At 36.9% G+C, this 16,828-nt stretch overlaps 1 protein-coding gene across 2 annotated transcripts in view; it reads left to right on the top strand.

Moving 5' to 3' along the window:
* The window catches only part of LOC135223624 (D-glucuronyl C5-epimerase B-like), an 888,924-nt gene that overhangs the window by 774,446 nt on the left and 97,650 nt on the right, over positions 1-16,828 (top strand). For both annotated transcript variants that reach the window (XM_064262234.1, XM_064262233.1), the window contains exons 11-13: positions 240-414; positions 1,329-1,440; positions 15,903-16,024. In XM_064262234.1, coding sequence (XP_064118304.1) covers positions 240-414; positions 1,329-1,440; positions 15,903-16,024 — 409 coding nt within the window. The remainder of the gene's footprint in view (positions 1-239; positions 415-1,328; positions 1,441-15,902; positions 16,025-16,828) is intronic.

Genomic DNA, 16,828 nt, shown 5'->3' with positions numbered 1-16,828 from the left:
CATGCATTATTGAAATCCAGATTCTCTAGGCTAATTGCATTAGATTTAAAGGTAAAAATTTACACTGATTTATTCCTGTTATTCTTGTGGTTGTTTTAGATTAAGCCATCCTTGGGCAGACTGTAAAAGGAGCAAGCTGGGAAATAGATGATATCAAATCTTGTCATCTAACATTGAAACGTTTGTCTCCCTGAAACATATTTTTGAGATTCTACAAACTTATTATTTTTGTGTTACAGGTGTATGGAAGGATAGATCAGAAGAGTGATGGTTCAGATGTGTTTGAATGGTCACACAGTTACAGCAGAGTTTATGAGCCTCAGGGACTTTATAATCCAACTGGAACATTCCTTAACTTTGAGCTGTACAATGTTGAGGCTCGTGAAAGGGTTAAGTGTGTCTCAGCAACAGAAGGTAAGGAAAATGATAAAATCTGAGTCGTATGAAGTGGGATGTTCATGTTGGTTTTCAGGGATAGATGATTGTTTTTTATCTTGGTCCGTCAATGATTATGTAGAATCTGTCAGTTTTCAGATTGAAGGCACAGTTTGCTTTTACATAGTTAAAAATAAATTTCTGTTTATTTAACATTAGAGAGTGTAATAATAAAACTATTTATCTTTTGTTTTAATTATTTGTTTATTGGATATAGCATGAAGTTCAAGTTTTTTATGATATTTATAGATCATAAACACTGTAGGAATTTGATCTATTTTAGCAGTCATTAAAAGTGAAAAGAGGTCCTTTTCACATTTTTAATGGGACCCAATTGAAATTCACTTTGAGACTGATACCATTGTATTCATATTTAGGTCCTGTGTACTAGGGAATATGAAAGTTTTATTTTTGATGTTTTGTCAGCACCATTTAAAAGCAATATGATTTATGTAATTATGCTCTCTACTGAAACACTGACAAAAAATTTACCATTGCCCATCTGTAGATATTGGACTAGAAAAATGTATGCATGTCATAGTAATAGTAAAGTTTTTATGAACTATGAAACATATTGTTATCACATCTTCCTATCAAACTTTCCCTGGTGTAAGAGATATATCATGATATTGCCCAAACACATTATCACATTACTGCTGATATCTGCAGTATTGTAAACCTATGTTTGAATTGTGTTGCACTTTTAGGTAAAATACAAAAGTTAAAAGGATGCATCAAGTTTTCTTCCCAGGTCATTTGCTGTATTTCTCAAAGGAATAATGATTTAGTTCTGTTGCAGACTGAAACAACTTTAATACTTCCAGTTTATTTTTCCAGATGAAGGCCAATTTATTTGCAGTTTATCCACAACTTTTAATTCTTTTCTATTCCAGGTGTTCCTATTTCAACACAGTGGCAAAGTTCTGGATATACTTATCCCATTCAGATTGCTCAGTTTGGCTTATCTCATTATTGCAAGCATCTCACAGAACAACTTCCTCAGAGGTAAGTATTTTGTAATTTGACTCCCTATTCAAGTTCAGTATCTTATTTATGCTGTTAGGTAAAGATGAACATTATTGTGATGTTAAATGAAGAAATGCTAAGAGTACAGTCATGGCAGTATTGCGGTATTGATAAGAAAGTTATACTCTTGAGAATATGCGTTGCTAAAAATGACTGACTTGACTGTATTGTGTAAATTTTGGCTTTGTAATTATTGTTTTAGTGCATTAAGGTGGGGTCAAACATTGGTAACTCCACACCATGTGTGTTGTAATGGCTAGGTTTGCCGTCAGTTATGGGTCTCGAGCTACATAAATAAAAAAAATCAGCTGATTGCGACCTCAGAACGACCTACGCAATGCACAGTTGCGACATCCATACGTACATTGGGGTGAAATTGCTGACATATGCAGTTGTACATGTGTGTCGCCAGTGTTCTAGGCTACAACCACTTTTTAAAATTTTTTTTGGGGCTGCAACTATCAGGAAGGCACTTATGACTGTCGTGAAGGCTATTCCTGACGGACTTAAAGGTACATGCCGACATACGCAAGGACATTGGGGTGCATGTAGCTGTGTCGTGAACAGGGTGGAATGGGCATTTAACCCTTAAACGCCAAAGCAGTATTTTAAAAATCGTCTCCCTTATGCCGGCGGCGTTCGCGAGTGAGCCGCCAAAGCGGAAATTTTTTTTTTTTTTAAATCACAGCACGCTTAGTTTTCAAGATTAAGAGTTCATTTTTGGCTCCTATTTTTGTCATTGCCTGAAGTTTAGTATGCAACCATCAGAAATTAAAAAAAATATCATTATCATATATAAATATTGGGATATATGACAGCGCAAAAATTTTTTTCATATATAATTGTATACAAATCGCGCTGTGAACAAAACGGCTAAAGCTAACGAGTTAATTTTTCTTTCGTTGTATTGTACACTAAATTGCGATCATTTTGGTATATAACACATTGTAAAACGATCAAGGCAACACAGAGAAAATATTATCACAAAATGATGCATGAATTTGTAACGTGCGGACGTTAAAAAAACCAGTTTTCAAAAATTCACCATAAATCGAAATATTGTGCTAGAGACTTCCAATTTGTTGCAAAATGAAGGTAATTGATTGAATATTACTAGAATGTAAGTGTTGTAGCTTACAATTGCTGTTTTCGACCATTTCGGTCGAGTTAATGTTGACCGAAGGACGAATTTTTTCTATTTATCGTTATTTATATGAATATATTTCAACACTGATAAAAGCTACAACCATAGGTTGTTTATTGTTGTATTCTACATGAAATTGCACACATTTTCATATATAAAACTTTATTTAACGGCTAATTTAAAATGGTGCAAACATTACGACAATCAAGCGAAAAAATTTATGATTTTTCGGAAGAGTTACCGCGCGGGTGCGGACGTAAGGAAAAAGTTTATTTCATAAATTCACCATAAATCGAAATATTGTGCTAGAGACTTTCAATTTGTTGCAAAATAAAGGTAAATGATTGACTATTACTAGAATGTAATAGTTTTAGCTTATAATTGCGTTTTTCGACCATTTCGGTCGAGTCAAAACTGATAAAAGCGACAACAATGGGTTTTTTGTTGTATTCTACATGAAATTGCGCACACTTTCATATATAAAACTTTATGTAACGGCTAATTTAAAATGGTGCAAACATTAACACAATTGGACGAAAAAATTTCTGATTTTTTTCGGAAGAGTTACCGCGCTGACGTAAGGAAAATTTTTATTTTTCATAAATTCACCATAAATCGAAATATTGTGGTAGAGACTTTCAATTCGTTGCAAAAGGAAGGTAAATGATTGAATATTACTAGAATTTAAGTGTTTTAGCTTACAATTGCGTTTTTTTACCATTTCGGTCGAGTCAAAGTTGACCGAAGGTTGATATTTTGGCACTTATCGTTATTTATATGAAAATATTTCAAAACTGATAAAAGCTACAACTATGGGTTGTTTTTAGTTGTATTCTACATGAAATTGCGCACATTTCCATATATAAAACTTTATGTAACGGCTAATTTAAAATGGTACAAACATTACGACAATCGGACAAAAAAATTTCTGATTTTTTCGGAAGAGTTACCACGCGGACGTAAGGAAAAAGTTTTTTTCATAAATTCACTACAAATCGAAATATTGTGCTAGAGACTTCCAATTTGTTGCAAAATGAAGGTAAACGATTGATTATTACTAGAATATAAAAGTTTTAGCTTACAATTGCGTTTTTTTTACCATTTCGGTCGAGTCAAAGTTGACCAAAGGTTGAAATTTTAGCACTTATCGTTATTTATATGGAAATATTTGAAAACTGATAAAAGCTACAACCATGAGATGTTTTTATCGTATTCTACATGAAATTGCGCACATTTTCATATATAATATTCCATGTAACGGCTAATATAAAATGGTGCAAAAATTATGTCAATGTGATGAAATAATTTCTGAGATGTGTCGCTGATACTTTTTAGTGCGAGAAGAAAGAAATTCGCACTTGTGGGCCTAGGTAACGATTGTAAACAAAACAACGCCTTGATCTGTGAGCTCCCAGCATCCCCCAAGGCGCGTGATTCAAAAGTTTCCGCCTAGTAGGCCTATAACTATTTTTCCGTGAATTTTTAAAAAACTTTTATCGACGTACCATACGTCCAATCGGCACCCAACAGACAATTTATATCGACATTTAATACGTCCAATCGGCTAGAGACTTCCAATTTGTTGCAAAATGAAGGTAAATGATTGAATATTACTAGAATATAAAAGTTTTAGCTTACAATTGCGTTTTTTTACCATTTCGGTCGAGTCAAAGTTGACCGAAGGTTGAAATTTTGGCACTTATCGTTATTTATATGAAAATATTTGAAAACTGATAAAAGCTACAACCATGAGTTGTTTTTATTGTATTCTACATGAAATTGCGCACATTTTCATATATAATACTCCATGCAACGGCTAATATAAAATGGTGCAAAAATTATGTCAATGTGATGAAATAATTTCTGAGATGTGTCGCTGATACTTTTTAGTGCGAGAAGAAAGAAATTCGCACTTGTGGGCCTAGGTAACGATTGTAAACAAAACAACGCCTTGATCTGTGAGCTCCCAGCATCCCCCAAGGCGCGTGATTCAAAAGTTTCCGCCTAGTAGGCCTATAACTATTTTTCCGTGAATTTTTAAAAAAACTCTTATATCGACGTACCATACATCCAATCGGCACCCAACAGACAATTTATATCGACATTTAATACGTCCAATCGGCGCTAAAGGGTTAAAGAGCGGGTGGGAATTCAGCAATCATTCCCGTTCTAGACGCAGACAGAGGAACAAATGGACTCTCAGGATTGGCAATTTGTCAGCCTGATTGTTGACAACTTCTGTCACCCTGAATTAGCACTGGCCATGGTGAATTTTTATTACTCCCTCTTGCAGTTAAGACTGCTGAAGTGCCTGCAAGACCAAAAGAAGAAGAAGTCTAAGAAGCAAAGAAAGAAGAAGAAGAGCGAGATGCTTGCTATAGCCATACTTACAAAGAAGAGAGGAGAAAGGTTATTATGACAGTCTAATGAGAGAATTGGCAATTGAAACTCCAGAACTGTACCACAACTTTATGAGAATAACAGAAGGCCTTTTTAATGAAATTGTCGATCGGGTCACACCGTACATCGAGAAGACCCTCACATTCTGGAGAAGACCCAGTCCGCCAGGCCTGTGTATTGCATTTACCCTTCGTTTCCATGCAACTGGAGATTCCTACAAGAGCCTGTCCTTCCAATTCCGAGTAACCCACAACACAATCAATGGTATTGTGCCTGAGAGTTGTAGGGCCATAGTGGCTACGTTTGGAGATGAAGTGATTCAGTTGCCCACGACCCCAGAGGAATGGAAGAAGGTAGCCCGTATGTTTCAAGAACGTTGGAATTTCCCACACACCCTTGGAACAGTAGACGGGAAACACATCAGAATCAAGAACTCACTACAAGCAGGAACTCATTATTTCAACTATAAAAAATTCTATTCTATGATACTACTTGGTGTTGTGGATGCAGAATACAAGTTCATGTACGTTGATGTTGGTGCCACAGGATCCGAGTTTGATGGTGGTGTGTTTGCAAAGACACAGCTTTGCCAAATGCTTGATAGACATTAAGCTAATCTGCCTGACCCTGAAAGATTGCCAAACAAAGGTAAAGACAAACCCCAAGTTGCCTATTTCTTCTTTGGAGATGATGCCTTCACTCTGTAAAAAATATATGATGAAGCCATACCCTGCATGAAATCTAACAGCACATGAGCACATCTATAATTACCGGCTGAGCAGGGCAAGACATACAGTGGAGAATGCCTTTGGCATATTAGCAAGGAGGTAGATATTGTTCACAATTATTATATTGTCTTTATTCGGTTTGCTTTTTGAAAAGTGTATTAATATGATCGCGCCTAGGCCGTTGTGTTAACTGCTTGTTGCACAACTGCATTTTAACAAGAAATTCTAGTGCCACCACTGATACAGATCAACAAGATTCGGTAACACATGAAGTCTTACCTGGTCACTGGAGATCTGGCAAAATGTTACCAAACTTGACCTCCCCAACCCACCTAGGAGCACCCCTGACTGACAGGGCTCAACGTGATCAATTTCATGATTATGAAAACTTCCCTGCAGGCTCCATTTCTTGGCAAAATTTAATGGTATAATTAAAGAAGAATGCAATAGAAAATGCCTTACTTTCTAAAATTAAATCTAAATAACTTTGTAAATATATCCAAATATATTGTGAAATTGTCACATATTTATAGTATTACCAAACATATTTTCCTGTGAGTTTTAATTTAATGTCATATATCTCTATATATAACATACTCAAAGTATACCAAGAATACGGGAAATCCAAATTGCTATTTTTAATGGAAATAGAAAGTGCCTTTTCATTTATTATACTTCACAACAGTAACTTGTATAGATTGCAATGAAGTCACATAGTTTCTAAAGAGAAAATTTAGTGAAAGTCCTGAATAAATGTTATTCATGCATATGAGAAGTTCTTAGACAATATAAAATACTGAAAATCTTGTATCCCAAATATATGTTCATCATAACAAGACAGAAAAAAAAAAGAGGCAGATTTGTTTAATGAGTTGTGCCTTTGAACTGAGTACCCTGCTCCCCAGGTCCCCCCCCCCCCCACACACACACACTGGGAGGGGCGAAAGGCATTAGGTATGTTGTACTGGACACTATACTTCGGAATTGCAACCCACGTCTGCCATAACCACATGAAGACTTATTCACGTAGTGAAGGAAGGGCATAAGGGCACTCTCTCGTACGTCGGCATGACTTGGCGACTTTTGACATCTGTCGCGGCTCGATCGCGTATGCCCAATGCAGCGTTGGTCTTCCGCAATCACTCGGCAGACGTCGGCCTACTCGAGGACTAGTTATGGACTGTGTGATGGCGCATGAAGATTGGATATTTGAGCGTAAATAAATCGTAATTCAGTTGTAAAGCGACCGTTACAACATGTGCGATGTGAAATCGCCAATGTTTGACCCCAGCCTTAAAGATTTAGCTTGCATGTTTTTAGGGTTCATTGATCAAAGTTATATGAATTACTGATATTGCTAATTAGAACTTCAAACCATTTGTTGAAGTCTTTAAAATCAGCTAAAAACTGTTGAGCTGAAAATTATGGCTTTGAGTGTTGTACGAAACCCTTTTATGCTTTGTAAGTTTCTTTGATAATTATCTGCTGATGCAAAGGCAGTACTGCTGGCCTGACCGGAACTTGTTCTGAAAATTTCATCATAAAAATCTGTTTTAGTCTTTCATTGTTCTAAGAGCATACAGAGGATGGTACTGTATTTTTATAACTTATTTGCAATTGAAACATCGCTCCAGAGTTGAATGTATAAGATTCTTCAGAAAAACAAAGGGGGTATTACAGTTGGAAATTTTGCTAATATTCTTTGACAGTACACGTCCTGCTAAGATAACTTTCAAATGTACAGTTTAGTATTGCCAGATACAGCACAAAGGAATGTTATCCAATACAGTACAAAGGAAACAATCAGCATTTAAGTTTATAGGATGTTGGCCACCCTTGTTGCATTTATTCTTTTGTCTCTCTGGTTGTCGTTGAATTTACCCTATTGAATTTTTCATGCAACTATTCTTTTCTGCTATAATATTCACAAGTTCTGCTTGACACCAACTAGGACGTGTAATTAAGGAAGACACAAAAGTACTTTTGCCCCATAGATGAAGATTCATTATTTTTGTGAAAAAAATTTCAAAGGCTTGTGAATAAAGTTTTTACAAATATTTTCTCTCAGATCACCATGATCCTCATATGGGTGGTGCTGATGACAGAATTATGTAATAAAACAAGTTCATTTTAGTTTCTTGACTCCCATTTGCTTTATTGACCAACCAACTAACCCCAACAGGAGGTGGAACTTTGAATTAAGGGAATGTTGTGCAAACTGGATTAGGTGGGGTTTGTATTTTTAGAAGACAATAAATTTACTGTTTTAGCACCAATTTTCACATGACAAGATGTATAGGAATTATTAATAAGGCAACAAAATATTTCCTTTTCGTCTTATAATTGAAACCTGTTTATTGGAAACACGCAAGTAACTGATTGTAAATAAAAAGTGAACAAGAAACTTATCGTCAAGGTTGAAAACATCCTACTAAATCTAAGTAAGCACTCAAGTAGTGCGCTGTGAAAAGTAAGTAATAGAGACTGGGGTTGTCTGAGACTTTAGAGTAGGCAAGTGAACAACATTCAGAATACCTGTACATGTATGTATAGTGATCCCTTACGAAATGATGGACACAACAACAGATAAATGAGCTTCACTAACTAAATTGCTAATTATTCTTTAGGCTAGTAATGCTGAAACTACCGTGGCAAAATGGCAGCATTTTGTTCATCTCTAATTTATTCATTTTATTTATATCAAATAACATTCGGTATCTGTAGATGAGTTCAAAGGCACCAAATAATGTTATGGATGATAATACTTGTTTAAAAGAGAATGTTTATTGTGGTAATAATTTTAGCTTATTTTCCCAGGAATGGATTTATACCAGAGATGTACAGTATCAAATATATGTGAGAAATTTAGAAGACAAAATATACATTTACTATTCCGAAACTTTTCAGACTTGCAAATAATTTTAGGTAGATTAAATTGAAGGTTATAGTTCAGCTCACTAGCGGGAATATTGGGAACAACGACTTTAGCAGATCACGGCTCATGGTCATTGTGTAAAATTCCTGTTTCTGTCGGGGCCTGGCCTGGGCTTAGTAAACACCGAATACTGGCAGAAGTTTACTCATTATTTCCCGGTTATACAACTGGATTTCAGTGGTGTAGTACATATCCACTGAGAGCGTATTTAGTAACCTTCGTGAAATTTCTTCTCTTGTTTTGTTACTATTAAGTTGATTCATCAACAGAATAGAATTTTCCTTGAAAGTAAATTCGTTAGGTCAAATTATTTGTTTATACCTAGGCTACTTGCAATTCTCTTATGTGACGACATTCCTTGAGGCTGAAACTTTTTCATTATGTATTTTTTACTCGGCCTAGATTACTTGCAAACCATCGGTAAATAGTTTGCCTAGGTACTCACAGGCTGCCAATAGTAATTGCCTTAAAAGTAATTAGGCTAAAAAGCGAGGCAAAACTTTTGCTTAGGCGAGAGTAGGTACCGTAGTGTGAAGCAATCCCCACCGCTCTCTGCGCCACTCTTTGTTTTCGCTCCGTAAGAAATGGGTGGGGCCGAATTTAAAACGGCCAGAAAATCGTTAATTGAGAAAAGTTAGCACTGAGACCCATGTATCTTGATTAAGAAAAATACAAATTTATACAATAGCGTGTAAAAACATTATAAAAAAAATTAAATGTTGACTAAGCTGCATATTTTATATAACATTATATTAATATTTTTCTTCATCAAATAATATGGGACTGAATGTGAACTTTCCTATATTAACGATTTCATGGGCGATTCAAATCCGGTCCTTTTAATTTCTTCTAGAGCGAAACAACCAGATGACGCCACCCAGCAAGTCCCGCGGCATCACGGCAGCCAATATGTAATTCTTGTATCGTGTCATTGTTTCTTCCGACAACACTTCTACATTGCTGTTTACCGGGCCTAGATGTAGCGGGTGGGGGCGGTCGGGTCGTCTTAACACAGTTTTTTTTTTTTTTAATTTTATCGTTACTAGATACTCTGTGTTGTAGTCTTGGTTGTACTCCTTATTAGGTATATTCACTTTGGGTAGGCTGCCACCAGCTGTGGTGTTTGTAGCACACCAACAGCAGACAAAAGTAAAAATAAAGTCATATTCGAAGTGCATTTGAATTTATGGTAGCTGGTTCTAAGGTGTGCATAGATATAGAGAGGAGAGATTGGACAGCTAATAGTAGCCAAACCAGTTTGTGACATGTACTGCCTGGTGCCATTGCTATGAGATGATTCGCATGTAAACAGTGGCGCCACTCATACAATCTAATGGGAAACCCTGTACCCTCTACCTAAAGCGTGTTTTCTCGGATGTCCGTCAAGACTGTTAAATGATTTATGCACCATATACTATATACATTTATATATATATATATATATATATATAATATATATATATATATATATATATATCTATATATATAACATCTGGATTATACTGACGCAGCTTTCAAGATAGATATTAATTAGTGTCACAAATGTTGGGCGGAGCTATTTAGTATTTCAAGAAATAAACGCCTGCTAAAAAATCCCAATCTTTCTTATATTTTGCTAGATGACACCAAATTTGCCAATGTAACTCATTGAAAGTTACATTCCTTGATAGTCTTACCATCAAATACCAGTAAAAATTAAGGCTTTTTGTTTTATTAAACATATTAAGATTTTATATTTTAATCTGTGTAAAACATTTACGTTGAATGGTTCATAATGAAAATATATCTAAAAAATAATTGCATATCCCAGAAAATCCCTGAATTATTTTCTAAATTGTCCCAAAATCCCGAAATCCAAAATCAGGGTCAGCCACTCAAACTAGAAACCCTGATTGTGACCTTACCCAAGATGAGCTTGTTTCACTTCTCATCTCAACCAACACTACAGTCTAGTGAATACTGGCTGTTAGGTCTCAGGCTATTGAACCTGGGCTATTAATATTATAATATTATGCCACAATGGATGAAGCTTGTATGGGATGACGACAGCGTTGGAGATGACAATTATTTTACCATACTGTGGTCAAATTTTATTGTGTGTCAGTTTGACCTGTGAATAAAGAAGGGTAATTATTGGTTCTGCCTCTGGAGAGTATAAAGGACTGTAAATTTATGGTGGAAAGAAAGGCACATAACGTCGACAAATTGGTCAACTATATTGCTCAACTGTATACAAACTACAGCAGACAGAATTAAAAATTTTATTTATACACATACACATTGTCTTTGGTAAATGATCATTCATTTACCAATCTTTAAAGACTGAATAGAAAATAACCATTATGTAGTTGCCATATCCAGAAAACCTTTTGGCTTAACTGTAGAAGAAATATACCAGCAAAACTAAATATTTACATTCTGCATAAACTATATATTTTATAGTAAATGGTGCATAAATCCTTTGACAGTCCAGACAAATATACAAGAAAACACATTTTAAAAAGTACAGGGTTTACCATTAGATTGGATGGGTTGCGCCATTGTTTACATGAGAATAATCATTGCATATTGACGGCACTAGGCAGTGCACGTCACCAACTGGTTAGGCTACTATATGCTGTCCAATCTCTCCTCTCTATGTTTGTGATAAGTACCTCATAATTATCCTGAATTTCAGGGCTGCCTTTCAGGCCTCCCAAGACACCCAGTGGTATTGTCAAGCAATAACACCACAGGAGTGGCATTATTACCGAACAAGAGGGTTTTATTTCCCTCCTGTTTTGGTTAACTTACAGGTGCTCAAGTGTAGCTGTAGTGCACTCAATAGCTCTATAAACCAAATACTTTCCAAGTTGGAATGTACTTCCAAGTAACCCAGCCTTTAGAGTCAAGTAAGGGGCAGGTTACTGCTATCTCACAAAGACTTTGTTCATCTTAGTACTGTTTCTCCTCTGTCCAGGGATAACTACTAATATGGACCTCTCTGTCCAGCCATCACAGACCTAAGGTCTTTGGGTTGCATTTGATTCTCATTTAAAGTTCTTGTCTCGTGCTTCACACATTCCATTTTAGAATCATCAGACAGAGTTTTGTCTCAATAGACTCCTTATCATCCTTCTGTTTACCCCACGGTATAACAGAAGTCTGTAAGTCCTCTGATCCATTGCAAGTGACCCATGGGCCAGTGCAATGACTCAGAATGATTTTTCAGACAAACTTGACAGTTTTTGTCTTCAATATACATTTTTCTAATTTTAAAGGTGTTCAACCAATATTTGTTCACTACGAATTGGAAGTGAATGATGGAAGATTTTGCCTGTCGCCTGAACTGCTAACTCTGCTACCAGGATAATGAGAATTCCTCCTTGAACCAACCATTGGTCAAGAAGTGGTTTTTCATACAGTACATTCCCCGTGTTTTCACAGCTAAAAGACGTCCAGGCTTCATTGCATGCACAGGCTTTCTCACCATGCAGCAATGAAATATCTGAATAACTCTTTCAGTCCTTTGTAACATTCCAGGTATTAGAGCCATCTTCAGTGGTTGGTGTCATTGATGGGACTATTTCTCTGAATAGAATCGCAAGACCTAACTTCTCTCTCTCATTGTGGAAGACGTAGGTCCACGTTCGCCCTAGTCTTCCACATAAGTAGTATTGTTGAGATTCAACTACTGATAAGAAACTTCTCTGTCTTGCCATCACAGGGACCTTAGGTCTCTGGAAGGCATTTGACTATTTTTTTTTATTTTTTATTTATTATTTTTTTTAGGGTACACAAGGCCTTGCGAGATTCATCAGACAGAGTTTTGTTTTTCAAGACAGCATCTCGTCTCTCTCTGGCATTGGCGAAGAAGATAGACGTTATGCATGGATCATCTTCAACATCACTCTTCAAAGACGGGTATCATGTCTTGACTCAGTCTCAGATGTCGAAGCATTCAGCTGTTGACAGGTTCAAAGCTTTCATGATCCCTGCCCTTGGATTTTTGACACCCTTAATTTGAATGTCGATAACCTTTCTCCAGTACTAACTCGCCAAGGGAGAAGTGTCTAAGGACATGTCTTTCTCCGGGTCTTGCGAGATTGGGAGGAGGTTATCTGCAGCTGGAGACGTCACCTGTATGCTTCCCAAGGGTGTACGGTACCAGTGGCTTGTCGTTTCCTTGCATTCTGAAGAATATGTCAGACTGGAAGATAGATGTGGTCTCATCCGTACCACTCTCGACGTGGTTCGGAAGTCACATAAAGCTGTTGGTATCATAGCTGAATAACTATTGGTTCCATACAACTTAAAAACACCATACAAACAAACAAACAAACTCCTCCTTTCTTGTCCTTCTACTTCTCTTCCTTTGGGTTGAGAATAGGACTTGAACCTACACTTGCTGGAGTGGCACCTGATGCAGTAAGTGTACACATCGAGCTTCCTTTCTGTTTTTCTTGTTTGAATCATAAAAGGAATCCCGCTCCTTCCTCTAGCAAGGGGAGGAAGGAGACTGGCAATAAGGCAAACCCTTCTTGGTTCTTTGCCTTAGTACCTACAATTCTTAATATTCTTCACAGCACTCCTCGCTCTTTCGACCAGGAGTAGCAGCCCAGGTGTGCTGAACTCCAGTCAGTTCCAGAGACTCACTCAGATTCCTATCTCCAATAAGTGAGTCTTCCTATTGTAAAGGACCAAGGGTTTGTTTATCAAGTAGGAACAAATCACAATTTACTATTTTTCCCAACTCTACAAACCAGTGGTCCTTTACACTCATGCCACCCCTCAATCTGAAACCTGTTTACATCCAAGCAGGCGGGTCTCCCCACGTACTGGACAGTAGTAATTACTGCCTAACCACCTTGTTCAAGAGTTTAAACAGCTGTATTCCAGCTTTGCCATAAGCAATTCCTATTGTAAAGGACCTCGGGTTTTTATAGTTAGGAAAAATAAAATTTGCTTTAAAAAATTGTGATTTTATCAGCCAATACTGTAATGGCGATGGGATCTTTGATTAGAACTCTTATGGAGAAGAATATCCAGTAATAAGAATATCCAGTAATAGTCCAGTGAAAAGTGACAGTGTTGTGCTAGTTGAAGAGGTGGCTGTCCGTCCCATCAGCGCTCCTAGACAGAGGTCACTGTCTCACTCCCCTGCACTGGGGAGAAGACATATCAGAGGTCCAAGTGAGGCTGGTGGGGTTTGCCCACGGGCAGTCAAGTCTGTGGCTTATTCCCAGGCTACAACTAAACACTTTGGGAAAGGCATTTCTTTACATTCGGAAGCTTCCAGACCTTATTGAGATTTCTCCTGGATAGTTTCCCAGATTTCTTTTTGCCTGCTGCTCCTACTTCTCTAGCTTTAACCTTCCTTATGAGGAAACAGTCTCCTGAAGGCGCTAGGCTTCCTAAGTTAGTTCTTTCCTCTTCCTTAATTAAGTTCACACACAACACGATAAAGTAACTTACTACGAAGAAAGCAAAATCACTAACACAAATTTACGTTAACAAACGAAATCTATGTGAACGAACGAATTCCATGTGCATATGATAACGCTGATGCGACAAAATGGTCGAAGGACGCCTTTATGTAGAGGAATGATGGGACAGATGCTGACCAATAGGGGAGCAGGATTTTACAGCGGTGACTAGCATCAGGAACCAATGGGAGAGCGGGAGGATGGTGGCGAGTCTACTCAGTTGGCGGCGCGCGAGTTTTAAAGTTGTTCTTGGCGGTCCGGGCGAATCTCGGACTTTACCCTTTTGCAAACTGAGTTATTTTTGTGTACAGAAGAAAAACAAATCTTCATCTTTGCTTTCGCAACCTGGATTTTTCGTAAGTAGGGACTTTCGTATGTAGAGGTTCCACTGTACCAGTCAAATGAAATGGAAGGAGTCCAAAAACGCTAAATGGTCGACCTCAGTCATTTTGCTATCACATATCCAACCAACCATCGTCTTTATATAGAAGAGTGCATTATTGCAGATGAAACCAGGGAAATAAATTCAAGTAGAATGTTGAATGTTTGAGAGCACAAGCTTCACTTTCATTAACAGGTGAAATATAGATTTGGAGATGAAGGTGCAGTAGATGAAAAGTATGGATAGGCAGAGGTTAGGCCAAGATATGTGAATCAAATCATGAGGTTACTGAACTTATAAAGTTTGTAAATCGGGAGGATTCATCAAGAAAGATTAAAGTTATGATCTTTTGAATTTTGAAAAGGGTATATTGCTGTAAAGGTTTAGGAGTAGATATACATCCAGTCATTTGAAGATGTCAAGCAAAAGAGGAGTCCTGTGTTTTTTATTCATATGTAAATCAACGTAGCTGTCTTAGTCTTGAATGGTCTTGCAGGATGCTTTCCATGTATCAAAGGTCAGTGGTATGGTATGCTTCATCATTGATGCCTTTTTAGTGGAAGTAATGTAATAATTGTTTAAGATGCAATTAATGAGAAAAGGCCATCAGTAGGCAGCTGTAGACTGAAGAGTTGTAATGAGGCTGAGAGAAGAGGATTTCAACCCATTTTAGGAACTTGGAAAAATTTATTGGCCTGCAGGCTGTGGGATTTATAATAGTTTTTGTGTGTTAAGTAGAAATAACCCTTTCTAATAGGGAAAGCACATCGATCCACCTTGCATAATATGGCAGAGAGATGTTTATGTTATCGAGAAATTGTTTCTGTAATGGGTAACAATTTCATATTACTTCCTCAAATATAGGTTTGAGGAAACTGGAATTGCTGTGAAATATTAATGTAGCATTAAACACTCTAACAATGAGTCACGATGACAACTAGATATAAACAGTCGAGCTTACAGTTATATACTTTACCATTTGAAGTTTTGATAGTTTTATAAAACATGTTGGCGTTGAAATCTCTGTGATTTAGATTATTTATACCAACATTGGACTACTCATTTGTTATTAAATTGGAATGGCAAATTACTGTCCCAACTCCAGTTGAATGTTGAAGGGTTTTTGTGAGGCTTACTGTAAGAATTTTCACAGAAAGCTTTTTTACAGTCTTAGATATTCATTTAATATGCATTATCAAAGTATATTTTTGGATGCTTCTTGAAGGAGAATTATACTCAAAAAGGCGAGGCAATGCCTAGGTAACTCGAGTGTCGTTTTTCCAACTCACAAGATAAAAATTTGTTTCTCTTTTTCTAATCCCTTCCCTGCACTTTTAGTACAGTGCTAATAATTTGTGCTGTCTATTATATTTGATTAACTTTTCAGGTACGTTTTAGAAGATGGTGTGCTTCACAAGGGAACGTGGCATGCAGAAGGCATAGGAGCGAAAGTCACAAGAGCACTGGATCCTATAAGTTTTTCAAATGTCTTGAAATTCCGGACTCCGGGTAAGAATCGTTGTTACTGTAGCTGGTTAGGTATTATATCCTTTCATAAAGCAGTCATGATTTAATTGAAAATTATGGTTTCAACAATCATTTATCATTTTTTGTCACAAATCATTGGGTACCTGTTGATGATAGACAGTGATTATCATATCCATGAGAGTTCTTTACTGAAGACTTTATTTCAGTCAGACCCTTGACAAAAGTTCAAAATTTCCAATTATTGTAGTTAAGTTGTCTACCATATTTGACCCTAACATAATTTGCTGTACAGCTATAAGCAATTTAGTGGAACCTCTGTTTTCGCACATAATCCATTCCAGAACATTTGATGAAGTCTGAAACGTACAAAATCTGAAACAGTAATTCCAGACACCCAAAAATATATTATATATTGTTTAACACCACTTTTACCTTTATGGAAGATTTGTTTAATGTATGGAAGGAGGAGAGGTTATTGTTTGGAAGGACTTCAGATATCGAGGACCAGTCTGGGATTACTTCCCTTTGTCTTCTATAGAGATGATACCATGTCTCCCCGAGACAAAATCATTGTTCAGACTGAAATCGGTGTGGAGATCGTTCATACTGTCTAAATAGTGTGTGTCGATAACGACAATCGTTCAGAGAGTAGTTCATACAATCGTTAAGTGTATGGGCCTCTTAACGTTCAGTTAAGCCTGCGCAGTTATAATTGCATAGTTGGACTGAGCAGGCAAATCTTCGCCACTGACGATACAGTCCTTTTCCTCAGTCCTCCGTAGCAGCCACGACGTCAACACACGATGCTCTGGCTGTAATTGGCTT

Source organism: Macrobrachium nipponense, chromosome 10 (genome assembly GCF_015104395.2).
Source record: "Macrobrachium nipponense isolate FS-2020 chromosome 10, ASM1510439v2, whole genome shotgun sequence".
Classification (NCBI taxonomy): Eukaryota; Metazoa; Arthropoda; class Malacostraca; order Decapoda; family Palaemonidae; genus Macrobrachium; species Macrobrachium nipponense.
Note: the sequence above shows the minus strand (reverse complement) of the source record. Positions and strands in the feature narration are given on the sequence as shown.